The sequence below is a fragment of the Cygnus olor genome, chromosome 1 (genome assembly GCF_009769625.2).
Source record: "Cygnus olor isolate bCygOlo1 chromosome 1, bCygOlo1.pri.v2, whole genome shotgun sequence".
NCBI lineage: Eukaryota > Metazoa > Chordata > Aves > Anseriformes > Anatidae > Cygnus > Cygnus olor.
The window spans coordinates 24,490,640-24,518,390 of record NC_049169.1 but is presented as its reverse complement, the minus strand read 5'-3'; the positions used below and the strand labels follow the sequence as shown (position 1 = coordinate 24,518,390).

At 38.0% G+C, this 27,751-nt stretch overlaps 1 protein-coding gene across 6 annotated transcripts in view; it reads left to right on the top strand.

Annotated features, from left to right (window-relative positions):
- PTPRZ1 (protein tyrosine phosphatase receptor type Z1) overlaps positions 1-27,751 on the top strand; it is a 139,890-nt gene that overhangs the window by 77,074 nt on the left and 35,065 nt on the right. For 4 of the 6 annotated variants that reach the window (XM_040549877.1, XM_040549853.1, XM_040549859.1 and 1 more), the window contains exons 4-12: positions 4,202-4,353; positions 5,695-5,790; positions 6,044-6,110; positions 8,884-9,041; positions 9,516-9,666; positions 13,305-13,489; positions 14,277-14,403; positions 21,045-21,088; positions 24,157-27,733. In XM_040549877.1, coding sequence (XP_040405811.1) covers positions 4,202-4,353; positions 5,695-5,790; positions 6,044-6,110; positions 8,884-9,041; positions 9,516-9,666; positions 13,305-13,489; positions 14,277-14,403; positions 21,045-21,088; positions 24,157-27,733 — 4,557 coding nt within the window. The remainder of the gene's footprint in view (positions 1-4,201; positions 4,354-5,694; positions 5,791-6,043; positions 6,111-8,883; positions 9,042-9,515; positions 9,667-13,304; positions 13,490-14,276; positions 14,404-21,044; positions 21,089-24,156; positions 27,734-27,751) is intronic. The other 2 variants (XM_040549866.1, XM_040549884.1) reach the window with 2 other exon arrangements.

The window sequence follows — 27,751 nt, the reverse complement described above, 5'->3', positions numbered from 1 at the left end:
TTGCCCAGGGCCTCATCCAGCCTGGTCTTGAACACGTCCAGGGATGGGGCATCCACAGCTTCTCTGGGCAACCTGTTCCAGTGCCTCACCACCCTCTGAGTGAAGAATTTCCTCCTAACACCTAATCTAAATCAACCCTCTTTTGGTTTAAAACCTTTCCCCCTTGTCCTGTCACTATCTGCCGGTGTAAAAAGTCAGTCTCCATCTTTTCTTATAAGCTTCCTCTAAGTATTGAAAGGCCCCAATGACGTGTCCCTGGAGCCTTCTCTTCTCCAGCCTGAACAACCTCAGCTCTCTCAACCTTTCTTCATAGGAGAGGTGCTCCAGCCCTCTGATCATCTTTGTGGCCCTCCTCTGCTAGGGGCCACAGACCTGGATGCCTCACAAGGACAGAGCAGAGGGGGACAATCACCTCCCTCGACATCCTGGCCACTCCTCTGTTGATGCAGCCCAGGACTCAGTTGGCCTTCTGGGCTGCAAGCATGAACTGCTGTCTCATGTCGAGCTTTTTGTCCACCAGAACCTCCAAGTCCTTCTCAGCATGGCAGCTCTCAATGAGTTTTTCTCCCAGTCTGTGCTCATGTCTGGGATTGCCCCAATCCAGGTGCAGCACATTGTACTTAGACATGTTAGAATCTGATTAGGTTCACATGGGCCCACATTTTTAGCTTGTCTAGGTTCCTTTGGATGGCATCCTTTCATTCTGTTGTATCAACTCATAGAATCATATAATCACTGAGGTTGGAAAAGACCTCCAATACCATCTGGTCCAACTGCACCACTCAGCTTGGTGTCATCTGAAAACTTGCTGAGGGTGCACTCAATCCCACTGTTCATGTTACTGATAGACATTAAACAACACATTAAACATCACCAGTCCCAAGACAGACCCCTGAGGGACACCACTTATCACTGGCCTCCACCTGGACACAGAGCCAGTGTCTGGTTATGGCCGTCCAGACATTTCCTTATGCACCAAATAGTCCACACTTCAAATACATCTCTCTCCAATTTATAGATCTGGATGACATCCCTTTACTCTCCCCAGGCCACATGTCCCATCTTCTAAAGCTTGCACATTTCCTTCTTACAACTCAGTTGGTCCAACAGGTCCACAGATCCTTGCTCAGCCACGTTGATTTCCTACCTTCCTTGATTGACATGAGGATGGAGAGTTTTTGCTCTCTAAGGAAAGTGTCCTTAAAGAGTTTCCAGCTCTGATCAGTTCCTCTGTCCCTAAGGACAGTTTCATGGAGAATCTCATCCACTAATTCTTTAAACGTCTGGAAGTTTGCTCTTCTAAACTTCAGGGCTCTGACTTTGCTCTTTGCCAGGCCCATATTCCTTGAGATTACAAACTCAGCCAGGGTATGGTCACTGCAGCCCAGACTGTCTCCAGTCTTGACCTCTTTAATGAGTTCATCCACACTGGTGAGCAACAGGTCCAATAAAGCTTATCCTCTGGTTGGTTTGTCTAATACCTGGACCAGGCAGTTATCCTCAGTGCACTCCAGGAGTCTTCTGGATTGCTTATAACCTGCTGTGTAGCTTTCCAGCAGAAATCCAGGTGGTTGAAATCCCCCACTGGAATGAGAGCCTGCAAGCAAGAAGCTTCTTGCAACTGAAGCAAGAAGGCCTCATCAACAGGCTCCCTTTGATCAGGCAGCCTGTAGTAGACTCTGACCACAAGGTGTCCTTTATTGATCCAGTCCTTAATTTTTACCCCAAGCTCTCAACCTGCTCATGGCTGTTTCTCAGAGGCAGCTCTCCACAATCTATCCATTTCTTAACATAGAGGGAAATCTAATATTTCTTAACATGAATATTTCTTAACATTCATAACACCCCCAGCCCCTCCTTCCCTGCCTCTTTCTCCCGAAAATCTTGCAGTGTTCCAGTTGTGTGATTCATCCCACCATCTTTCCATGATAGCAATTGGGTCATAGTTTTCTTATTGCACCCTGGATTCCAGCTTCTCCTTGTTTCCCATACTGCATACATTGGAGTAGAGGCACTTCAGATGGGCCATTGGCTACATCACATTTTTAGAGGAGCCCTCCCTGATTCACAGATATTTCCCTGTTGCTTCCTAAAGTGTAGGTGTTTCCTGATTCTTCTCTGTCACTCAGAAGTACATCCCCTTCTCCCCCTGAATCTAGTTTAAAGCTTTGCTAATAAGTCCAGACAGCTTGCTGCCCAGAATGCTCTTGCCCCACCTGGTCAGGTGTGCCCCCTCTGGTGTCAATATGCCTGGTCTCTCAAAGGTGTGTCCAAGACTGTAGAACCCAAAAACCTGAGTGTGGCACCAGCTACACAGCCAGTCATTCACCTGATCTGTTCATCTCCTTTTTTTGGGGTTCCAGTCTCCAGCTAGGAGGACAGAGAACACTACCTGCACTCCCGATTCCTTCAACATCTTTCCAAGGGATATAAAGTCTCTATTGATACTTCAGACATGTTTCCTTGTTGCAGACTCATTTGACCCTACATGAAAGAATAGAAATGGGTGGTAGTCCTCTGACTTTACCAGTCTTGGTAGCCTTTTTCTGATACTGTAAATATTCGCCCATGGCAGGCAGCAAACCTCACTGGAGAGACTGTCCAGATGGCAAATGGGTGCTTCAGTGCCTCTCAGCAAGCAATCTCCAATTACTAACACCCTTCACGCTTTTTTGGTGGCACTCATTCTAATACAGGTGGTTGGTTGGTCCAACTTTGTGCAGTTGTCCTTTCCTGGGTCTTGACCATTACTCACAGGCTCTCCTTTTTCCAGCCCCAGAGCATCATATCTGTTGCATAGGGGCATCTCGGTGACAAGGAGGAGGACTCTTCCTCCTGCTCCAAGCACAGATGAGGGTCAGTCTTCCTGGTATTGTGAGTCAGTCAGGTCTGTCAGTTCAGGGTTGGAAGCCAGCTTACCTACCCCTTGCCAGGACTTGAGGCCTGGCTGTCACTCAGCCCATGTCAGCACATGATACCATGCATCAATCTCTCACTCAGATTCCTGGATACTACACGTGGATACTACCTGGATACTACAGTGAGCTCCTCTCACAACACAGCAATGTGCTCTACAAGTTCATCCAGCTGGGCACGCTTGCACCCACGACACCCACCTCTGCCTTCAGGCCACAGGGGGGCTTCCAGATTCTGGAAATCCCTGCAACTGATGGTCTGGGCAGCTCTTTTGGTCCTCGGGAGGTCTGTTTGGGTGTTTTTGGTGTTCTTGTTTCTGTTTGTTTATGAATTATAATTTCTGTTCTTGGCCCCATCATATAATGCCTACATACTGCTCAGCAAATCACTTACTTCCCTTTGCCTTACTACCTGAGATAAATAGTGATAGTGAAATAGATTTTTTAAAGTCTAATTCAGTGATGTGAGTTCTTCCTCCTCTGCAGCGATTCAGATATTATAAAAAGAACTGCTAAACTCTGCAGTTAAAATTGTCTTCAAGGTCTTTAGGAGAGGGATGTAATGAAACGGAATGCCATTAGTTCTGTTTTAGCAAGAGGTCAAAAAATTCACAGCCTCTGCAGGTGGAAAAGCCAAATGTGTGGCTTTGGTCTATTCCATCCTGTTAATTCCCTCCAGCAGACAAATGTTCAGTCCCATGTGCAGTTTGTATACAGCTCTGTCCAGCTGAGGACGTGTCATCACTTCCTCCTGGAGAAGGCTACCCCACAGCTAAGGGGTCTCACAGACAGGACAGACCTCCTGGTAACTGGCCATACTTTTTTTTTTTTTCATGTGTTGCCTTATGATTGGTATCTAGAATTATGATCATAATGAGTTGTTTCATTTTTTCCTTTTTGTTAAAAATATTGATGCTTTTAGGAAGCTATATATTTTAGGATTTTCTTTTCTTGGAAGGTCAGGCTGGTGGCTAAGCCAGCGTTTCTGTGCTGCTTAACATGATTGTGTGGCTAGTTTTCAGACACAGACAAATAGTACACTTCAATAGACTGTTTTATGAATTACAGCATGAAATGAAACATATTTCTCCAAGTTAATAATGAATTAACACACTTCTTACTTTAAATAACCAGATTCCTGACAAGCTGCTTATGAAATATAGGAAAAGAATCATATCATATTTACGTTTTAGCACCTATACTGAAATATGAGAGTCACAGATGCCTTGTCTGCCCTTTATATTGACACTTCTGTGGTGTTTTTTTTCCTCTCTCTCTTTTTTCAGTGGAAATTAACCTGACAAATGATTATTATGTAAGTGGAGGTGGCTTAGACACTGTATTCAAAGCAAGCAAGATCACTTTTCACTGGGGAAAATGCAATGCATCATCGGACGGATCAGAACATAGTTTGGAAGGACAAAAATTTCCTCTTGAGGTAAAGTACAGAATATATTTTGAGGATTTGTGATTCTGCAAAAAGTAACATAGTTTACTAAACACCTTTGTTCATCACTTAATTAAAGTCTACTTGCAAATTCAATCATCACTTCAATCCACATTAGTAATATTTAAATGATGCATCTGAGAACAGCATTGTGAGGCATTAGTCCATTGAGGGTGTCTAAGCTGTGCATTTTTTACACATCCTTTAAGATGACATTGGGAGCTGCTTCTACTAATCTATCAAAGTTTAAAACCCTACAAGTTTGGCTTATCTTACTCCAAGTTGTGGTTTATTTAAGGTGGAAATGGATTTTTCAAAGCTGGGGCTTTGCTGAGAGCTCATGAGAGCCAAGAGCTGCTTGTCCCATGGAGAAGCATGGCTATCCTGCCAGGTTGGAGGGGGAGTTGAGGCAGTATGCCAGGAGCCAGTATGTGAGAGCTGGTCCTGTGTGGCCCTGGCTGTTTTGACAGAAGATCTTGCAGTGGTGTGGGGATGGGAGGAAGCAAGGAGCAGCTCTGCATTCCCTGAAAACATTCTGCAGACCAGCTTTCAATCCTCAGTGTTGTGATATGATCGTTTTCCAGCTAAAAAGGCACAGTTGTGGCAGGCAACCGAGCTGCTCCACACTTCAGACACTTTGGATTTCTGTGTCAGAGCAAAGCAGTAGGGCCAAGGTTGTCCTATTTTCCATGAAGAGCTGTGAGCCAGGAACTTTCCTTGGGAAATGTTTTCTTTACCTCGCAGCTATTTAAAAGTTCCCATTCACACCCCACCTGTCCCACCAAGAGATCTAAGAGAGAATTCACCTCTATCACCACCTCAAGAAAAGCCACCATGAGCAGGAGACTCTCCCTTCCTGTCAGTGACATGGCAATGGAAAAGATTTCCCAACTGTACCTGAAGAGATAGAGGAAGAGATGTAAATCCAATGCCCATGACAGCAAATGTGGTCACAGAATACCTGGAAAACTTTTTTTTTACCACATTTCTCTACACTTACTGCAAGGCAGATGCAGAAGAGACACTTTGCCTTTAGTTTGTGATTTAAGACTGATTTCAAGATTCATCTCACCTGAGTATTCTAGGTTAGATATCCATTATCAGCTAGTTAACTAGGCTTGCTCTATTGTCCATGGAGAATATGCTCCTTGATATGCTCTACTCCTACAGACTTAGTGGTTTTCTGCTATAGATCTTTTTTAGATAGGTAACAGCTGATTAATTCTATTAATTAATTCTCTTGAACATTTTTTTCACACACTAGGCATATAAATAACTGAATTAATTTTATCTTGTATATAAGTAATGTATTTTAATACATTTTATTTGCAGATGCAAATCTACTGCTATGATGTAGATCAATTTACAAATTTCGAAGAGGCAATTAAAGGAAATGGAAAGCTAAGAGCTTTATCAATTCTGTTTGAGGTAAACAAAATACATCGTTGTGTCATTAAGCAAGCTTTGAAACAGCAGATGTTCAATCTGAATTTAATGGGTTCCGATGTGTGATCACTGAGTTAAAAATTTGCATATATTTTTCTAATTTATTTTTGCAAAAAAGCAAATGGGCAAATATGTTTGCACTCCCTTAGGTTTTGTATAATTTTGTTGGTAAACTGCAACCTTCAATTTTTTTCATGAAGTCTGTGCTGTAAAAAATGCAATTTCTTTTTAACAGATTGGACTAGAAGATAATCCGGATTATATTCCAATCATTAATGGAGTAGATAGTGTTAGTCGTTTTGGTAAGTCTGCTGCCATGTTTTATTGCATTATGTTAGACTAAGTTCAATTTCAGCATAATTATGAAACTTTACAGGCATTCAGGAACACAGTTCTCAAGAGCTCAGACATTTATTTTTTTTAAGAAATGACATAAATCATACATTTAGTTTACTACAAGAGATTATTTGTAAGAACATCAGTTACTGTAAATGAATAAATATAACTATCACAAAGAATTTGCAACTTTTAAAACGCTAGGTGAAGAGAAAAGTCTGATTTTTTCCTCAAACTTTCTTAGGCATAGATTACTGGAGTATTATATGTGGCTGGAAGCCAAATAGCGCTGTTGTACCCATCCAAGATGTGTCTTACAAACATTGAATATTGTATGAACATTAATATTCAGTAGACTTAGTGGGGACAAATGCTTTTTTTCCAGTAGCTGCTATGCAAATTTGAAATAATTTGATTATATTACATTTGTACGAGTATTATTTATACCATCTGTTGGCTCTTCAACGTTGTAGAATTCCTTATGGTTTTACACTAAAGCACATGGACTTCAGGGCAGTGCATGAAGAGATCTGGACTCTGTTTCTAATTCTGTTACATAGTGGCTTCACAGAAGAATAAACTCAAATGACTACTGTCCTGAATAGGTTTATTTTCTTGCTCCATGAATGGTCACAACCCTAAGAAAATAGCTAACATTGCCTCAGTTTTCCTACACGTAACGGTACTTGAGCTTTGCAAAGACCTTTAATATTGATGGGTTGGAAGTTGTTAAAGACTCTTAATGCCACTATTTTAAAAGCTTTCAAAAGCATGACAGTAAAATTGAGATCGTTTTTCTCCAGAAAACACTGTTCAATGAATATAAAGGGTGTAACTTCTGTAAATTACGAAGACAGAGGAGGGGGACATATAAAGCTGTTAGGATTCACTATATTTGTGTGCCATCTTCTGTGAAACACAAAGGAGAATGAGTAATACATCAAGGCAGATACTGTCCTACAGCCTTGGATGGGAGCTGTAAATTATCAGCAGCAAGATTCAAGATACAGCCACTACATGGCATTTCAACAATGAGCAGAATATGGTTTTCTTGAATAGAGTGCAAATGAGCTCTGAAAATTCAGGTCACAAGTAAATCAAGTTGTTCATCGTGAAGAAAAATGAACAGCATACGATCTGTCCTTGTCTGCAATATATATGAACTGTCCTTGTCAGTCACATCTGTATTGTATGCATTTGGATCCCAGCAGCTGAGTTCTCGAGTTGTACAAAGGACTCCTATTCCTTCTGGACACACTCTTTGTTTCTTATAATCCTTTGTGGGTGTTTGGTTTTAAAATCTAGATTGTCAATCACATTCAAAAGGCATTTTAAGATCCAAAGTTGAAAAATCTATAGCAGGATTCTTACTATAAATGAGAAGTTTCATGTCCCCAAGCCTTTATCTAACATGGACTGGCCATTTATTTTTACTGAAGAAAAAATGCATCAACTAAACATTTATCAGGTAACAATGATAGCTACTGTCTGAAGGTAGCTAACATGTTGACAAGAGGAATAGAAGGATGTGCTTTGCTTGGCAGTGCTAAATGTTTCCCTTTCATTATATGTGGATAAGAGAGAGGGGATGAACTACCTTTTAAACCTTAACTCTCTGAAATAGTCACTGTACAAAATAAAAACTGTTAATGTGACTCACTGTTCTCACCAAATTTGTAAAGAATTATGAAGACAAGGACAGGTCAGAAATCCACCCAGGCTCTAGAAGTAATATATCTGTAAAACCACAAGATAATGCACAATCTGAATATTCATTAAATATTCATATTTATCAAAGAGGAAGAAATTTAAAATCAGTTACTTTAGATTGAAATAAAATATATAAGCATCCACAGTACTCCAAGGTGTGAAAAACAAGTATTATTTTGGATACACCGGTCAGTAAAGCAGATCATTGATAATTGTCACAAACTGAAAAATTCTGCCTTGAGGAAAGCAGTACCATTTCTGCCAATTTCTGTTGCTGGACCCTACTGTCATAACAGCACAAACTAACCTTTCTGTAGATGAACTCTCACCAATTCTTCACTCATGCTCCCAGCTGACAAGGTAGCAGATAAAGTGGTGACCTGAAAGGGGTGATATTATTTTCACAGAACAATAAACAGAAAGGTCATACTCTCCTGCAAGATGTCTGTGCATCCTTTTCTGCATTATGTAAATCTGTTATTGCCGCCATTTTAAAATCTCCTGATCCAATAAATTTCTGCTTCTGCAGACATGAGCAATACAACTCACAGACCTGTCACAGCAACAGTTCCATTGGCAGAGATTTTCTGTGGAGGTTAAGATCCTTTGAGAAACTCAACAATTTGACCGAAGTTGATAGACCAAATACAAAGATTTAACATATTTTCTCTTTGAAATTTATGGGTGAGACAAAAATTTGGAATCTCAGACATTTACTAGGAACGTTAGATGAACAAGTTTTTATGAACAAATATAATGGTTACTTTGTTTATTACTGGAGTAACCCATTAGAACTTGCCCAAATAAACGACTTTGTTATTGAACAATATTTATTCAAGATAAATAGAAAAGGTCCAGCAATTTGTTTGTTTGCCAGTCTCTGGATATCAGATTTTGAATAATCTCAAAATTAGCTTGTTTCCATAATGACAACTCTTTTCAAGAGTGTGATTTCTATTTATTCATTGCTTCTGCAGTATTTTAATGATCTGACTTTTATAAATGAGTTGCGTTTTCCTTTTCTTTCAGGAAAACAGGCTGCCTTGGAACCATTTATTTTGCTGAACCTTTTGCCAAATGCAACAGACAAATATTACACTTATAATGGGTCTCTATCAACTCCTCCCTGCTCTGAAACAGTTGAATGGATTGTGTTCAAAGATACCATTAGTATTTCTGAGGACCAGGTAATTTAAGTAATGTATTAAAATGAAACAATTTTACATGGTAACAGAGAAAAGCAGTTAGCATGTATACGGTAAAAGCTCGTGTCATTCATTACCAATTCATTACCAGCCCAACAACCTGGCATTTCTTTTCTCTAATTTAAAATTTTTCATACAACTTAAGTGTGTTATCTTTTTTTTTTTTTTCTTTTTTTTTTTTCTGTCTGGACTTCTGGTCCAGAGAAAACAAAATACTCCTTCAATATTCCCCTGGCCAACTGGTAGGCAGAGCATGTCCAAAAGCAGAATGATTGAGAAGTGCAAGTGGAGTAAATCAGCAGATATACTGCTGGAACAGACCAGCAAAATTTCATTGTCATTGGAGAGAACTCAACAGGGACAGTTTGCCCAATGCCTTTTTCTCAGGGCTTTTGCCTGTTAGAATAATGTGGTTAATTTGTTATAACTTCTGATATTTTTTATCACCTCTTCTAGTTAGCTGTATTCTGTGAAGTTCTTACAATGCAGCAGTCTGGCTATGTTATGCTGATGGACTACCTGCAAAACAACTTTCGAGAGCAGCAATATAAGTTCTTTGGGCAAGTGTTTTCCTCATACACTGGACAAGAAGAAATTCATGAAGCAGGTATTTACTGAATAGTCATTCCTCTCTTCACAGGTTGAAAGACAATTTTCAGTAGAAGATTCATCCTAGTATGAAAATACTCATTTTAAATTGTGTAGAAAGTAGGACACTGTATTATTATTCAGAAATGTATCACTTCAGAGAAAAAAAACTACCGATCATAAAACGTCAGATTAAATGGAGTGGAAAATTAAATGCTTGTCTCAACCAAACATTCAGTGAAGATCACATCAGTTCAAGCTTTCTTGCACTGCCCTTTTAACGCATTTCAGACCTAAACAGCTGCTTTTTCAGGGGTTGCAAGAGGATTTTATTTTACAAACCCATTTGATTCTTAGTTGTGTAATGTGGATGCTTTTTCAACAGAAGTTGGACTGAAGTCACCAAATTCATTTCACATAGGTACCAAGAAAATGATAAATGAAGAGAATCCCAAAAGCCAGATTCTGGTCTCTTTTATACCTAAAATTCCAGCAGGGGCTGGAATAGATCTCCAGCTTCCCATTAATTGTATTTTGCTGCTTTGAGACTTAAATAAGTAAATAAATAAATAAATAAATAAATAAATAATCCAGTTGAATATCTCTGACTTCAGACTAGAAGAGACTCAAAAACTTTCTTTCTTGTAGTCTCTGTACTCAGATTTTCAAAACCTTAATATCAGAGCAGAAGTCTTTCATTAAATAAGTTGATACATGACCTCCTGGCTTTTCCCAGTTTCTCAAGAGGGGAATGGGAGTAATCAGGACCAAAGTACCTCAGTGTTACTAAGACCGTCTGAAAAAGGAAGGGAAGAGCACAGGCAAGATAACAGATGAAAAGGCATTTGAAGAAGGGCAAGAGACACCAGCTTGGGAAGGAATCAGTGTGCAATAAGGTGCAGATGACTGTCATGCAGGAATACTGTTGGTCACTGCTGAAAGGAACAAGATAAGCATCAAAAGAATGAAAACAAAAGGGAGAAAAGCTTGTCTTTTCTTCGAAAAACATAGTTGGAAGAACAACACAGAAAATAAAATAGTAAACAAAATCATATTGGACACTCCAATCTTTCAGCTTTAAAAGTTTTATAATACCTAATTAACCTTACCGTAGTCTAAGATTTCAGAATCAGATTCACTCATAGACAAATGAGGAAGGGAGGAAAAAGGATAGCAGAGAAAAGTTTGTAATTTGAGTTTGGATAGGGGGAAACTTCGTACTTATATTACAAAAAAAACTTGCTTGGAGAGTCAATTTAAACACCTACCAAAATATGAATATTTTGATTCAATCATTAAAAAAAAAAAAAAAAAAAAAAACTTTATTTTCTGCCTTACTTCTCAGAATTGAGAAGGGAATCATCTTTTCTGGTCTAATGATTTACTTATGCCATCTGGTGGAAATGAGCCGGCATGACTAGTTTCAGTAATGGAATGAAATGTATGCAACTTGAAAATTTATTTATATTTTTAAATTTGCTATTTTTTTACTTCAATTAAAATAATTCAGTATAATGAATAAAATGGTATGTCCAGTACCTAGCTTGGTGGTTTCAAAGCCCAGTAAGCTATACAATTCAAACTAAATTACACAGACTAATGCTGCTTCTACTGTTAGCTCACACACACACGCAAAATGCTGCATATCTTCCATTACGTAACTCCGACTAGAGTTCTCAGAACGTTCCACCTGCATACAAAGTGGAAGAAATTTGGTTTTCAAAATATTGTGTTTTGAGTGCCCTCCTGTGTTCAAGTGGTGAAATGCAAAGTTAATTGAAAGAATTTTCTTCCTTTCAAAATGTAGTATTGCCATCCAAAAGCATTGTAGTATCATGTTGTTTGCTTCCTTTATGAGAGCTCCAAAAAATCTACACCTCTTGCTTTCTTAATTAGTTAGAGTGCTTCTTTTACTTGCTTTTTGCTAGATGCTCACAGTTGTTTTTAAACATGTTCTTAGATTTGAAAAATGTTTCCTCATTTATTCCAAATAGGGAATGACTACATAATTACTTGTGCAAAAGTCAAGTTACAATTTTCTAATAAAAATATATCCATCCACTCATTTTAATATGCAAAATTTAATTAAACTGTAAACTTCGTGTACTCTGACCAGTAAGTCTGACTAGTTTAATAGATGAAATAGAGCAATAGAAATGGAGTAATAAAAGAAGCAATAGCAATAATATTCTTTCTGAACGCACATTAAAGCACATAGAAAAGGAAATTGAGTACAGGCAAAAGGAAATTCCAAAAGCTAGGGGAGAGGCACAAATCCAGTCTCAGCATTTGAACCAAAATGCTTAAAACATGCAATTTCGTTCTTGGCCCTCATTCTAAGATACCTACTTGCTATGGTTGCAAGTTGGGAGCCAAAAATTAGTGAACACTTTTTACAGCCACTTCCATTCGTCATTTCTGTGTCTAACACCAGCAGATGGGATGACGAGACCAAGGAAGGAAAACAGAGTTTCAGCCCAAAAACAAAGCAGCCATGAACAATGCAGCTGTATATTGTTTTGCTTTATTTTTTCATGTATCGCAGCCTATTAGTCATTTTTCAGTGATCTTCTGCCAAATAATTTACATTTTCTGCTAGTTTAGTGAGATAGGTTAGTTTATCTTGGCCTTGCATATTATTTTTAATCTACACACAGGTACTTGGGTGATTTAAATAACAAATGACAGAATCTCAGTACATTTCTAGCAAGCTGGTAATCAGTACATATATACATCTAGAACTGTATTGGAAGATTCAGCTTGCTTGAATAAGATGAAAAATGTATTGGAAGAGAAAGACTGGAAAACATGCAATAGTAGCTGCCTAGTCAGATTTTGCCCGGAGGGCAAGGTCCAGGCTCACCAAGAAGGTATTCGTGGGACAGGCCCAGGACTTCACCAGGCTGGGATAACCAGAGCAATGCCCAGGACATGGTAATGGGAGCAGGCTGAAAAGGTCTGGAGAGCATTCCCGCTTTGCCAAACCCAAGCTGCCTCATACCTCCTCCTCTCCACTTCTTTCAACATCCTTTGCTACTTATACATGGTTTCCAAGCTAAAATAAGGCAAAGGAGGTTCTCGTTGGAGGATGGTGTGCAAGGGCAAGGGATATAGACTGGATTCAGACCTTTTGGTTATGTCGCATCCAAAAAAAAAAAAAAAAAAAAACTGTTGGTGCCTCTTACTGCACTTCTTCAGTAGATATTTAGGTGGTGAAATATGAAATAATTGCCAGTTAATCCAATAAGTTCTTATCCCTCCCAATATGCCTTTTGACTCTTATATAAAAAGATTAAAACACCCTTGAGAGGAAATTCAAGTATGATACATTTACATTTAATCTTTAAAACAATCTATTATAGCTGGTGGGAGAGCTCTTCTAACGCTAATGGGAACTGGATACAAATCTTTCTCAAAATACAGTATTAAAAAGTGGGGGAAAGAGGTCTCAGTCCCCAAATTAGCAAGCTTTTGAAAATCTAGTTTTACAACTCTGTTTCTTTTGATGGTGCATGACATCTCACATATTTTAGTAGAAAGTTAAAAATGAGGCACATGAAAGAGTTACACTCATTTTGACAGGAGGTAGATCAAGATCTTATTAGAGTAATTTATACTATTTAATAAATAACACATTCCTTCTTTTATTTCATTCAGTTTGCAGCTCAGAACCTGAAAATGTCCAATCTGATCCAAAGAATTATACTAGTCTTCTGGTTACGTGGGAAAGACCTCGGGTTGTGTATGATACCATGATTGAGAAATTTGCTGTCTTTTATCAACAATTGGATGGAGAAGACCAGACTAAGCGTGAATTTCTGACAGATGGGTATCAGGACTTGGTAACTGTAAACTCTTCAAGTTTCATACAAAATGGTGATGGCAAAGCTCTTGTCAATTATCTTAAAGGATTAAACAGTAGCTGGGAACTGATTCAGCAAAAAAAATACATATCTTTGACTACATCTTAGAGAAACTGTACTTCATTTGTGGGCAGTGATGCCACAGAGATGATTAAACAAACAAACAAGCAAACAAACAAAACTCTTTAGGCCATAAATAGAGAAAGCTTTTGCAGACTGATCTTCTGATTTACCTGTAGTATCACCAAAATGTTATGACCATGTCAAACTCAGAGCTTCTTAGCCATAAAACTCAGAGCTCCTTAGCCTGTCAGTTAATAGTGACCTGTACTTCATTGCTTAGTGATCTGAAAAAAATGACCTACACAAGCAGCTAATGAGAATCACTACTATCATACTGCTATAAGAATTAAGTTAGTGATCTTCAGCTTTGTGGTATTTCACGTATGTGATCTGTTCCTGTCTGTCTCTTTAAAGACTCATAAGCTTATCAGAGATCATGTTACCCAAACTGATTACCTAAAGTAGTATTCTTCATTAAATAAGTATGCAGTTTGGTATCCTCCATTTAAAAATTCACAAGAATTTCTTTTCAAAGTTGCCTGAAGAGTTTTTGTGACAATAAAATGTAAAAAGCTTATATTAGAGTCCTAAAAGAAAGGACCTTTATGCTTCGTATGAAAAGTGTGTTATGAAAAAATATTAACATTTCCAGATATTTGATACATCTTTGCAAGTAAATGATTAAATGTGTTTTTTCTTTTAGGGGGCTATTCTAAATAACCTGCTGCCCAATACAAGTTATGTTCTTCAGATAGTTGCTGTTTGTTCTAATGGGCTGTATGGAAAACACAGTGACCAAGTCATTGTTGATATGCCTTTAGAGGACCAAGGTAAGTGTTCTTTTGAGCTTAGTGATCACTTTGAGCTGAAAATCTGTATTAGGTGAGGTAGTCTGTTTGCAAACCAGTTAAAATGTGCAACTGTCAAAATATGCTAAAATGAAATTTCAAAATCACTGCTGTTAACCTTCAGCTTGTTCTTTGCTACTGATATTTTATCATGATATAATTCCCCATTCCTTGTAAACATTACCTATGAAAGATTGCATGTTAATGTTTTTAACTCTAAAAATATTCTGAAAAACACCTACCTTGTTTCAAATCTCACAAGTGTATTTTTTTAGGAATATGACGTAGAGAAATAAAGCCATGTTTGGTATTATTTCTCTACGGATCAATCATCCTCCTGACTCCCACAATCCAACCACATTGCCAAAGTGTTAAGGAAACAAGTAATAGAAACCCAAAATATGACTTATAAATCTGTATCGATTGATTTTGAAATTTGATTACTTATGATTACTTGGAGTTTGATTTCAAAGCACTTGCGGTGATGGAATTCCCTTGCTTCTTAATGTTGCCTCGCAAAAAATCAAAAGGCCTAACAAACAAATCTTACTGATTGCACAACCAGATTTACCTCTTCTATGCCTGCTGGTAAATATGAAATAGTGTGAAACTATAGCATGGAGCTTGATCTTGTCCTTAATAATTCCTTACATTCTGTGGAAGTTTTAGCATCAGAATTCACCGTGTGAATTAAGAAACTTGTAACCGCTCATAGGAACAAAACAAAACCTTTCTGATCATGTAACAAACCACTTTTTTTTTTTTTTTTTTTCCAATCTAAGGACCCAGATACCGGTTGTTTATTTGTAGACTGTGTAAGTTCAGTTTTACACTTAGTTAAGTCTGTTTAGCTACAGCAGAGTCTTTAGCAATGTTGTGATGCACAGGTTAGTTTTTCATTTTGGGGGAACACCATTCCTTTGCACCGAGAAGGAAGATGAGTCTTGATGATCTTTCCTGCATAAATAGTGAATTAATAATGGTAATAGGCATACAATAATATGACATTGCCGGAAGGAGGGGGAGGCAGATTCAGGTATAGTACATATAATGTTTCTATAAACATCTACCTTGTCTTTCAAACACAATGTATTAAGAAGAATTTTTGGACTCTTATGCTAATATCTATGAGAATTTTCATATTACTCTTCAGTCCACAAGAAGGTTCTGACATTTCACTTTTCTGTTTCTCTCTTATCTGCCTTTTAGTCCCCATATCTCCCCACTTCCTCTCCAAAATTTGCTTATGTTATGTTTGAAAATTTTTCTCAGATGAGATTTCATTTACACAGAAGAGATTTCCTTTACACAGTCCCATTTCTGCATGGAGTGATAAATAAATAGTTCAGCGTTGTCATTATTAAACAATAGCAAAGTCAACAACTGCAGTTGGCACAGTGCTGCCAACACAGCTTCAAAAGCTAAAAAAAAAAAAAAATCCAATGTAGGTAATATCCGTAGGATAATCCACCCTACTACTACCGTTGTATCCCTGCTGTAGGGATCAATCAGACCTGGCTGCATACCAGCCTGTAATGTGCCATGACTCCCTTTGGAAGGAAATGTGGATGCACAGGTGGGCATGGAGACAAGATCTGGGGCTGTGAGACCACAGAGCCAGCACTGCACAGCACACCTGGGGTGCAGGCAAATGCTGCTGGGGACCAAGCCCAGCAATAGGCTGGTGGGGTGTCTGGCAGTCTGCAGCTGCCCAGCAGTGCAGATATGAGCCCTGTATCTTTGCTGTGCTTCTGCTGAGGGCAGCAGTGGGTTTGTGTTCATGGCAGTAGAAGGAAAAGTGCCTTGCTTTGGAGATACATACTGGAAAACTCATTTCACCCTCCAGCATCTCTGCAGAATTTCTCTGAGATTTGTCTGATAAGAGATTTTGGTGCAATAAATGTTATATTTAGCAGTTCTGAGTGAAGGTCTGATATTCTCCTGCCTATAAAAATAAATTTTTACACTAATTTATTTTTATTAAAGAAAGAGCAAGTATGGCGCAAGGATTCCAAAGTGGAAAAATAATGTAAAGATGTATCTATCTGCAGTATGAAAGTATGAACAGGTTAGCATAACTTTGAAAAATGGTATTTTTGTGGTTTTCTGCCATTTAAGCATTTAGATATGTCTCCTTAATGTGCATTGAAGAAAATGAATGTATGCAAGCTTTCTTATCCCGTTTTCTTTTTTTTCAAAATAAATAATTGTAAAGAGAAGAGTTAAACATTACGCATATCAGAACTATATAAACACCTTTTTTTTTTTTTTTGTCAAATTTCAGACAGTTCTGAAAATCTGTAACAGTTTCAGGTCTGCCTAAGGTGTTTCCTTTAATTTGCAAGAGCTTCAAAATTGAGGGAGATTATTTCACATCAAATTAAGTCTTTCAAGGATATTGTAAGTTAAAAAAAAAAAAAAAAAAAAAAAAAAAAAAAAGGAGAGGGAGAAGTTTATAATTAAAAACAAAATGCTAAAATTAATATTCTACGTTTCATAAAAGTTATTACTTTGTGATGCTTCCTAGCTGACACTGACACAAAGTTATTAAATGTGCTTTGTGTTTAGTTTGACACTTCAACAGTGGTATATCTGAAATTGCTGAATGACCGAAGTTCAGGGAAAAATCCTTCCCATATAATTAGTATGATTGATAGGGGTGTGCACTGCTCTACAGATACTTTTATAAATACTATCTTAGCTCTGGATATAATTTTAAAATGCAAATAAATAAATAAATGAAAACTTCCATTCATTTCTAATATTAATGTGTATTTACATACTTATTTTTACTAATTATTTACATCTGAATTAACTGCTGTAAATATAGCAACTATTTTCATATTTAATATCGCAAATATGAAACAACAGATATGAAAATGTAATATCTTATGAGAAAGATTTGTTCAGAGCTACTTGATGATTACAACTATAACATCAAATTGGTTTTGTGATCTGCTTTATAGATCTTGAGGCAAAAGGGGATTTCTTGGAGCTCCTGCTTGTGAATTTATGAGAGAAAAGTTATCTTCACCATGAAGACATGAAATAAAATTGACTCACATAAAGCATAAACTAAAAGTTTCATATTCAAGAATTACTGAGTAAGCCAGTTTAATTAAGGTGAAAATCACTGCAGTCACCTCCAGATCAATTAATCTTCACATTAAAAGTTAAAAAGAGGCATGAGACATGTGGAATCATTAGGTGGCCCCTTTTCCGGAAAGAATTCAGCCCTTGGAGTGGCCACTCTTAAAGAGGAAAGTTTCAGTACATGAACCTGGTGTTCAGAAAACTCACAATCATTGTTTTAGCCTTCTCCTTCTGAGATGCTTGCAAGGGGAGAGTGTTTCTCATGCCTTCTCCCCACCCGATGTGGTCCTCAACCAAGGTGTAAAGCTTCTCCTCCTTGCCAGTGCTTTCTAACAGGAATGACCTCTTTTGACTCTCTGTCATCCTCTGTCCACCCTGTTGATTTCTAAAATCATTTTAATTTGTGGAAGCCTCAGGATCTCTGATGTGACATCCCACAGGTGATCATATTTGAGACTTCTGCACTTTGTTTTATTCCTAAACTGTTCAGGTGGCAGCATTTCAGGTTGTGATAAAGTGCACATGCACAGGTGAATTTTCTTCCAATCTGTTTCCAATTAGTGAAAGCCAGTAGCTGCCCTACCTGATGTAGCTGCCCAGCCTCTGTTGAAAGTGAAGTAAATCACATACATAGTGTTTAATCAGCTTTGATGAAAGTCCAACTTTTACTTACCAATTTTTTGTTTGTTATTAGAACTGGATTTTGAATGTGTGCTTTGACTCTCCAGATAACATCTGTATACCTCTGAAAGTTCTGCAGTAGTTTGTTGTGTCATTAATACCAGTGGTATTTACTTGCTTTTACTGACACAGGACATGAAAATAATATATCTCTCCTTTCATCTTCCTTTGTGGAGGAGACATTGATTGGGATTTATCAAAATAAAAAATAAAAATAAAAATAAAAATGCTGGGATATGGATTTCAAACCGATGGCAGCTCATACAGTCAACGATGCTTTGTGAGGGTCTAACTATGCTATTTCTTTGTAACTTGTCTTTGTGAGTGATTTTTGTCCTAAAAACACTAAGCATATCCTCAGTGTTTCACTTGGGGGTGCTTTTTTCTAAATTTGTACTGATAACTGTAGACATCTGAAAGCTAATTTAAACAAAAGAAATAGGCTTTACTTTTTTGTTGCTGTGACGTTTATTACTTAAGACAGTACAGAAGTTTATGGTGTGTGTGTTATTCTACAATTACAAATCAGAAGGTTTTTTTTTTTAAGATTTTCATTGAGTTTAAATGTAGGGAATGTTGTTTCCTATTTCTGTCTTTGTTTTATCATTTCTTCATCTGTCATTAAAATGCACTATTATATGAAAAGATGTCTTCAAAACTTTCTAACTAATGATTTCACTATTTAAAATGTAAGCTCTAGAATAAGCAATATGTGGTTCCAGAAGAAATAAACAAATTTGTTTATCAACCTATATCAACCGGTTGTTTTTTTCGGGGGGCAATTCTGCTCAGTTGGAGGATGTTAGCATATTTCTATAATATGCTGTCAAAACAAAAACTCAGCAACATGGTTAACAGAGCTTCTGTAAGTTTGTGTCTCTAAGACTTTTGGCATTTTTATGACCAAGTAAAATTAAAACACCTTGGTAAAATGGTAGACAATTAAGTGTTTTTAATATATATTATATATGTATATATATATAATATATATGTTTATGTTAATGTCTCTCCATAGAAGCAACAGCAAGAAAAGATAGTGTCCTGCTTATAGAATTGGAGGACACATACCATATTGTATAATCTAGCACAATCAATATGTTTTATTTTTCTGATTGTCTGATTAGAGATCAGCTCTAGACTAGTGACCACAAAATGAATAGGTAGTATTTCTCTGTACTTTTATTTTTCAGAGAAGTCTCTTGAGTTCATAATATATGGTATGGGTCTACTGTAGAAAGACTTTTCAAATTAATGTCTTATGATGTTTGATTTCTATCATTGAGAAGCCAGGGAATATCATTATCTCCTCCTCCATCCCTTCCTCCCCTCCGCTCCCCTCCCCACCCTGCCCCGGAGCCTCCTAGGCTTCCAGGAGTCAGAGGTAAGATAATTTTTCTCTATATCATTAATAAAAGGTTAATTCATTACCAATTACCAAGCACTTGGTAATTTATAAAAAGTTATTTATGAAAGAACAATTTATGAAACTTTTGTGCAGGTTCAGTCAACATGGTTTTAAGTTCTAGAATCTACTAATAAAACAGAGCTTGTGTGTGTAATAAACTTTATCTAATTGTATGTTGCATATAATATGTGTCTCAATTTGTTTGGAAATGTAGATATGGACAGACCGCAGACAACACAAATTATGTCTGTGTAATTTGCAGAGATAAGAAGTATAACTATGGTATCTTTATCCTAGAGTACTGAGACAACTCCATTTGGGAATCACAGAGGAGATGCAGACATACAGTTCTGTGGGATGTTGTTGTTAGAATCACTTCCCAAGCTGAGAGACTGGCATTTTCATTCAGTGCAAATCAAATTCAGAATCCATGTTAGCACTGATGAATAGACGGGGCACTACAACATTGCTTAGGAGAAAGCCTTGGAAAGACTAAGAAAGAGAATTGGGTTTTCTGAGGATAAAGGAAGCAGTAAAATGAGTTCACACTGTGGAAAGGGTGTGAGATTTCATCACTCAAGGCCATGCCAGTTTGATTTGAAAGTTTCTTCTACCTGCTTTGAAGCCTCTCTTTCTGACCACTATCACAAGCATAATACTGGTTTTGGTCAAAAAGACGGTGAGAAAGAAGGTAAGAGACTACCTTTATACTTTAGAGGGAAGGATTTTCACATGGATTCTTGCTTGACACCAAAAGCTTTAGAGTATCTCTTTGAACAGTGCCCAGTACCTGCTTATCATCCCCGTCTTTCATGGGATGTGGTACAACTGGTTTCTGTTTCTTACATTGTAGTGGAGACAAGTTTGAAGACCTTAAGCACTGGAGCCTTGACTGTAATAATGGGTGGGTCTGTTTAGTCTGCCCTGACAGAGGCGGAGGCCAGTGTGCTGCATGGTGAATATGATGTCATGGCTTGCAATAGTACATAACTCCAAGCATGAGTGCACAAATGAGGAATTTTCTGTACGAAAATTATAGAACAGATCATTTTACAAGAATATATTTGGAACTTTCAGAGTAAATGTAGAGAAATGCTTGATTCCCAGAGTTATTTTTCTCTTTACTGTATTTCAGCATTCAACTGTGGTTTCTCGTGGACAACATTCTCATAAACTTAGATGTGTTTCCTCAGTGCAGATTCGACATATAATGCAGTATGAAATTAGGGCCAGTCAGGACTGTTGTAGTTAAAAGCCTCCAGCCTGGATGAGTTCTGCTACCCTTAGAGCTAGGAAGCTTGGTCCCTTCTTCAGACACAATCCTATAAAACACGTTAGACTGAATCTCAATAAATTCATTAACTGATCAACTGGGTCCTTGTGGAGTCAATAATTCTGTGAATTTAAAATGTTGGGTGATATGGTTTATATTTTTCTTTTATAGAGGCTGACCTCATTCCTGAACTGAATGAAACTGAAGAATATGAGGTATAGCATTCATTTCCTTTTGAAAGAGTATTTCAAAGTAATACATACATTTGAACAAAATGAAATAGATGTTCTGTGAAAATTAACAGACATATGTCACCAACTGAATATATTTTCTGCATTTATACACACATACATATGTATGCATATAACACCTTCTCTTTCAGCTGTATTTTTCCAGAGATGACTTTAGAGATATCTCACTATCTAAACACTTTCCTGGAGCTGGAGATATATGGAGAAGTAAGGGAAATTGAAGGATATTTTTGCAGGCCTAAATATTTTTGGAAATGAGACATCAGGTTACTCCTACCTCTGAGTGAAGTCGATGACAAAATTGTTCATTTAGAAGAATCAAAGTTGTAATTCAGTATTAAGCTTTTTAGAGTTGTTTAAAGAGAAATCTGACTTGGTCTTACTTATAACAGGAAAATCTTGTAATGTGGTAAACTAGAGTAAGGGAGGAAGGCACTTGTGCTCAAGAATAAGATTTGTGTGTGTGTGCTATTGGTTGAATTTAACAGCTATCATTCCAAATCATGAAATTTCAAAATTTTTGGAGGGTCAGTTGCCCTTACTCCTTGAACTCAAGTTAGAGATTAAAGTTTATAGTATAACCATTTCACATAATTTTAGATGTTTTTATGATACCCTCTTTAGACTTTATAAGGTAGTGCTTAAGGACGTGGTTTAGTGGTAAACTTGGCAGTGTTAGGTTAATGGTTGGATTTGATGACCCTAGAGGTCTTTTCCAATCTAAATAATTCTATGATTCTATGTTTTATATATTTGGTAACTAGGTTTCTTGCATCCTAGCAAGGAGAGGGATGAAAATATCACAATTAAATTATTAAAACAGATTAATGCAGATTTCACAATATGGACAATTCCTTCAGTAAGATCTACATTGGTATCAAGTAATCCCTCAGGAATTTTATTTTACTGTTTAAATTTCTGACTACAGTATTCTCACTGTGTGGCAAGTCCTTGTTAGTTAATTGGAGAGAGAGTTTGTACTTACCTTTCTAACTATATTTACCCTCCCTTGTATTTGTGGAAGCTGACAAACCAATAATATAGGGATTTCTCTAAATTTATGTAGCTACATATCTAGATTATCATATTATAACTGTCACACGAGTAGCTAAGTGACAGTGTGTGTCAATTTAGTCAAGAACTTTACCTGAACCAAGATAATTTAAAAGTGTGGGCATTGCCCTTCAGAAGTATATTTTCAGAAACAAGGGGCTGTCCAGTCCTGCCTAGGTTTGAGGACACAAAGTAGGTGCTGCTGTCCCTACATTTTAGGTATACAGACATTGGAATGAAATCCAAACCTGAGAGTCATGTCTGAGGTCCCCTGTATAGTGTGAGTGCAGTAGATATTCCTAAAACAAAAAAGGGACTGCTGCGTGAAGCACAGCTCTTGTCTAGTGGTTAAAGACTGAATAAATTTATTTATTCAGTCTGTTTTATTCAGTCTCTGGTAAGACTGAATAAAAGTTAACTGTCCTATCAGTTGTGTGCCCCAGTTAATAGTTTGCTCAGTCATGCTTCATTTGGGGCACCTTACTTCCCAGACCCTTGACTTTGCATTCATCTCCCTGCTGTGCCTTGCTCACTTCAGTGCAGGAATGGGACATCAACTCAGACTAAACTGTAGTGGAAACGGAGGGTTTCTCAGACTGAGAATTGCATCCTGGTTTCCTATTTTCTGAGTGTTCTCTCTCAACATTATGGTCTTGAATAAAAACAGTTGGGAATTACCACCACATCATCAAGCCATATCTTCAAAAGAAAAACAGTTTTGATTGTATTTGGAGAGCAAATTTTTACATGGGCAGATAGTGATAGGACAAGAGGGCATGCTTTTAAACTGAAAGAGAGGAGATTTGAATTAGATATTAGGAGGAAATTCTTTACTATGAGGGCGCTGAGACACTGGAACAGGTTGCCCAGAGAAGTTGTGGATGCCCCATTCCTGGAGGTGCTCAAGGCCAGGTTGGATGGGGCTTTGGGCAGCCTGGTCTAGTGGGTGGCATCCCTGCCCTTGGCGTGGGGGGTTGGAACTAGACAATCTTTCAGATCCCTTCCAACCCAAGCCGTTCTCTGATTCTATGATTCTGTTCTGCGAGAGGTTGTGTCCTGATGGTGTCTATTAGCCATAAGTGTGCCTATCAAGTCAATGGAAAGAGTTGTGCTCCTTGTACAGAGCTGTGCTGCAGATTTTGCAGTGTTGGGCACAGCACAAAGCACCTCTGTGCTTGGTCAAAACAAAATTCCCTCCTGAGCAATTTAGATGAATGTACTCTACAATTTTGGATATGGGTCAGGGAAAGTTGGGGGCAAGGACAGGATTTGAACCTTGGTCCTCAAGGACCACCAAGATCCTGATTACATTTATTTATTTATTTATTGGATCTGGTCTTAAAAGTCAAAACCCTGATGTAGATTTTTTACAAGATATCATTATTTGTGTTCAGCAAAGGATCATAACAAGGACTAGATAGTGTCACTCACAAGACTTGTGAAACTTTTACACAATAAACTTTTGCATCCTGAACTATTATGTTCTAGGAAACTATGATGATCCATCAGATTTAAAGACAGGCCATAAATATATTCTGTTTTTAGGACAGTTTAATCAATAAATAGAATATTAATGCAAATCTCCAAGATATTCTGATAGCAAAATCCTTTTTCATTGGTGTGTACTGTATATACAATTGCATTTTATTAGAAAGGTGTAGAACTTTCTGAGCAATAAATATAAATAATGAAGTGGTTTTTATCTCTCAGAGTAAAAGTAACAGAACATGTCAGAAGTTGTTGTGAACAGGATTTTTTTATTTGTCTTTCAAATCAATAATATTTTCAAGTGAAGAGGATATCTAATCTTACAATTATATATTTTGTTTTAAGACCAGCAGTCTTCTGAAAGGTTGTCAGTTGTTTTGCACCTCTTGTTTTTATGGAGTCAGAGAAATATATTATTGCAGTTTTGGCTTTCATTTGTGTACAGTGTCTATAAACACTTAATTGTCTTCGGCTATAATATTTTTTCAAAGGATGAAGTTGATGAAAAGGAAACAGAGGTGGATGAAGAAATTGCAGTGATTCCTAGCACTGACAGTGCAATAAACCAAATAAGAAGGAAAGATTTCCAGGTGACTACATCCAGCTACAGTCAAGAAAACATGGGAACTAAACCTAATGATGTTAAAAGAAATAGATACTTAACGAGAGAAGAAGAATTGAATGGTAAGGATGATGTTTTCAAAGCAGTTTATTATCCTACTTCTCCACCTGTTAGTGAAATTTCTGAAGAAGAGGAAGATCCTTTTTTGGAATCCCGAACAATTACTGGAGTTCCTCCTCAACTCATTGACTCCACCAAAGGCATAGAAGAAGAATACATATACGTTTCTTCAGGCACTGAACCAACCAGAATAACAACTACTGGCCATACCGATGAAGATTTCTTATTGCCTCCTTTTAAACATGATCAGGAATCTGATGACTTTTGGAGTTCAGTTCTTACCACTTCTTCAGCACAGCTGGTTACAGAGGAGACCTCCCAAGAAGACATCCTTCCTTCAGGAAGCCCACATATAAGCATGCAGGATGTTCTTTCCCAAGGCTCCATTAAATATGTTTCAGAAAGTGTAGCACCCTCAAGCTCTGATGAACCTCCAAAGCATACATCTTCCGCTGATGGAAATTTGTGGTTTCGTAACACTACAGATCTAACAACTCAGTCTGTTGGTACATCGGATAGCAGGCAATTGTCTCAGACTAGTTACACTGAGGCTTATGTAGAGGGATTAAAGCCAGCTACAGTGCCCTATTCAAGCAGCCCAGTGGTTTCACAAGACACTTCAGATGCGGATTTAGAATTGCCACATTATCCTACCTTTGCTTTCTCCTCTGCTGAATTATCACCTCACTCTGTCTCTTCAAGCTCTGGAGAATATGGTTCTGCTTCTGCTGCCAGTGAGGTACTCTCTCAGACAACTCAGCCAGTCTATAATGGTGAGATACCTCTTCAACCTTCCTACAGTAGTGAAGTGTTTCCTCTAGTCACCCCTTTATTGTTTGACTCTCAGATGCTCGACACTACCCCTGCTACATCAGATAGTGATGTGACCTTGCATGCTACACCTGTATTTCCCAGTGTTGATGTGTCATTTGAACCCACCCTGTCTTCCTATGATGATGTACCTTTGCTTACATTTTCCTCTGCTTCCTCCAGTAGTAAAATGTTTCACCGTCTGTACACAGTTTCTCGAATGTTTCCACAAAGTGCTACTCCAGCCGTTGCAAGTGATAAGGTGTCCCTGCATGCTTCTTTGACATTGGCAGAGGGTGATACATTAATGCGGCCAAGCCTTGCTCAATATTCTGATGTGGTGTCACATCAGACTACTCATGCTGCTTCAGAGACACTGATATTTGGTCATAATAGAACTCACATATTTTCTGAAGTCGAACCATCCAGCAGTGATTTAAATGTGCATGTACTATCTACAATGTCTGAACTTCCTTATGCTTTGTCTAGTAATGTGGGCTCCCTCCAAAGCTTTACTGTTTCTTATGACTCTGCAGAATTTGTGCATGATTCTGTTGACGTATTTCGTCAGGATCCTTTATTTAGCAGCTATAACAATGTACTGGTGCATAAACCTTCCTCTGTAATATCACAAGCTGATACTTTGCTGCAGCCTACGCGCTCTCTGTCTAGTGATCTGGATTGGTCTGAAGCATACTCTGGTAGTGAGTCCCTTTTGCCTGATACAGACACTTTGACCGTACTTAACGTTTCTTCCTCTGATTCTGTAGATGAAATTACATATGAATCATCTGGGTTTATTGATGTTACTAAGATGCTTCAAAAAGGTGATGTTGTGTATGGAGATGAGAAAGAACTGCACATTTCTTCTTCTTTAAGTGAAATGGCTTCCAATGCTGAAAGTAAAGTGATACCCGAACCTTCTACATCTGTTTTTAATAATGATATAATTAAACAGAATACGTCTCTGCAAGAAAGTCCACTTCCTGTTTCTAGCACAAAGGGAATCCTTCCAGTCTCTTTTGCTATTCCCACTACTAAGGTATTTGATCACGATATTAGTAAACTTACAGAAAATTACCTTTCTGTTCAGCCTTTGCATGTTACATCTTCAGCCTCTGATGACACTTTGCTTAAACCTGTGCTTAGTGCAATCTCAGAACAAGCTGTCTCTGCCCCTGCTTATAGCAAAATATTATCCTCAACTCAGCCGTACTTTTATGAGGCCTCAGCTACATTAAATAATGAAGCTTTACTGCGATCCTCCTTCCAAACTTCTGGCGACGGCACTCTGTTTAACACAGCTGCAGTAGTGCCTAGTGATCCGATATTGGCTGAAAGCTCCAGGGTTTATAAAGATAGTTCTACATTTGACCAAATATTGCATCAAATGGCACCAGGTTCTGCTACAAATGAAACTATACTGCCTTCTACACCTGCACCTTCTGTTGCTGATATGTTGTCAAACACTTTTAGTAAGCCCACAGCGTCACTTCAAAGTTTATCTGTATCTTATGCAAGTGAGGAATATGTTCCATCCAGCTTGTTTAACAGTGAAGATGTTCAGCAGGTTATGCCTTCATTGTACAGTAGTGATGTTTTGTTCCAGCTGACCAGTTTAGAAAATGCCTTTCCCCCCCAAGCAGCAAATGCAGTAACAACTCCCTTCCTAACTGCTGATACATTACCAAATGTAGCTACTCCTCCAGACAGCCATGTCTTTTCAAGTATATTTGAACAAAGTGAGTCTGCCAGTGTCTCTTCAAGTTCTTCACTTGGTTTTGATCCTGTTCAAATGCCTGCAGTGGTTTCTGAATCTGACATGTCCATTCATCACACCCTTCCTTTACCAAACGTACAGATTTCTGTTATGGCTGTTCCTCCCAAAAGTGAGAACCCTGTAACTTTGAATAAGTTGCTGGTTCCTTCTAGAGAATCCTCTGGGTTGTCTCCCAGTATCATGTCCAGTACCGATCTATGGCCTTCTGTAGTTGAGGATGACTACGACGAATATGATGATGGCTTCCCCATAAGTAACTGTATATCATGCACTTCCCATAGAGAAGCTCAGGATATGGTAGTAGAGGAACAAAATGGAGAGGTAAACAATAACAAGGACCAGAGTAACCTAATTATAAGCTCACATTCTGAGAAACCCGAAGAAGAAGAGAAAATTTCAACTGCTGCATCAGACAGTCATATAAACCATGCCATGGACAGACATAATCATACATCTGTACCAACTTTGCCAGCAAGTGTGATATCCAAGAAGCACAACAACCCTACAGTTTTGGAGAACCATATTCAAACTGCTAGTATCCCACTGCAAAACACATCAGAGTCTAAGTCTTGGGCTGTTTTTACAAGTGATGAAGAAAGTGGTTCTGGCCAAGGTACCTCAGATAGCCTTAATGATAATGAAACATCAACAGATTTCAGTTTTCCTGACCTTAACGAGAGAGAAGCTGAAGGGGCAGTTGAAGCAGGTAACTCAGAATTAACTCCTGGATCATCACAGTCATCAGCCTCATCTGTAACTAGTGATCACTCATCAGTATTCAACATCTCTGAGGCAGGTTAGTTATGGATAAGTT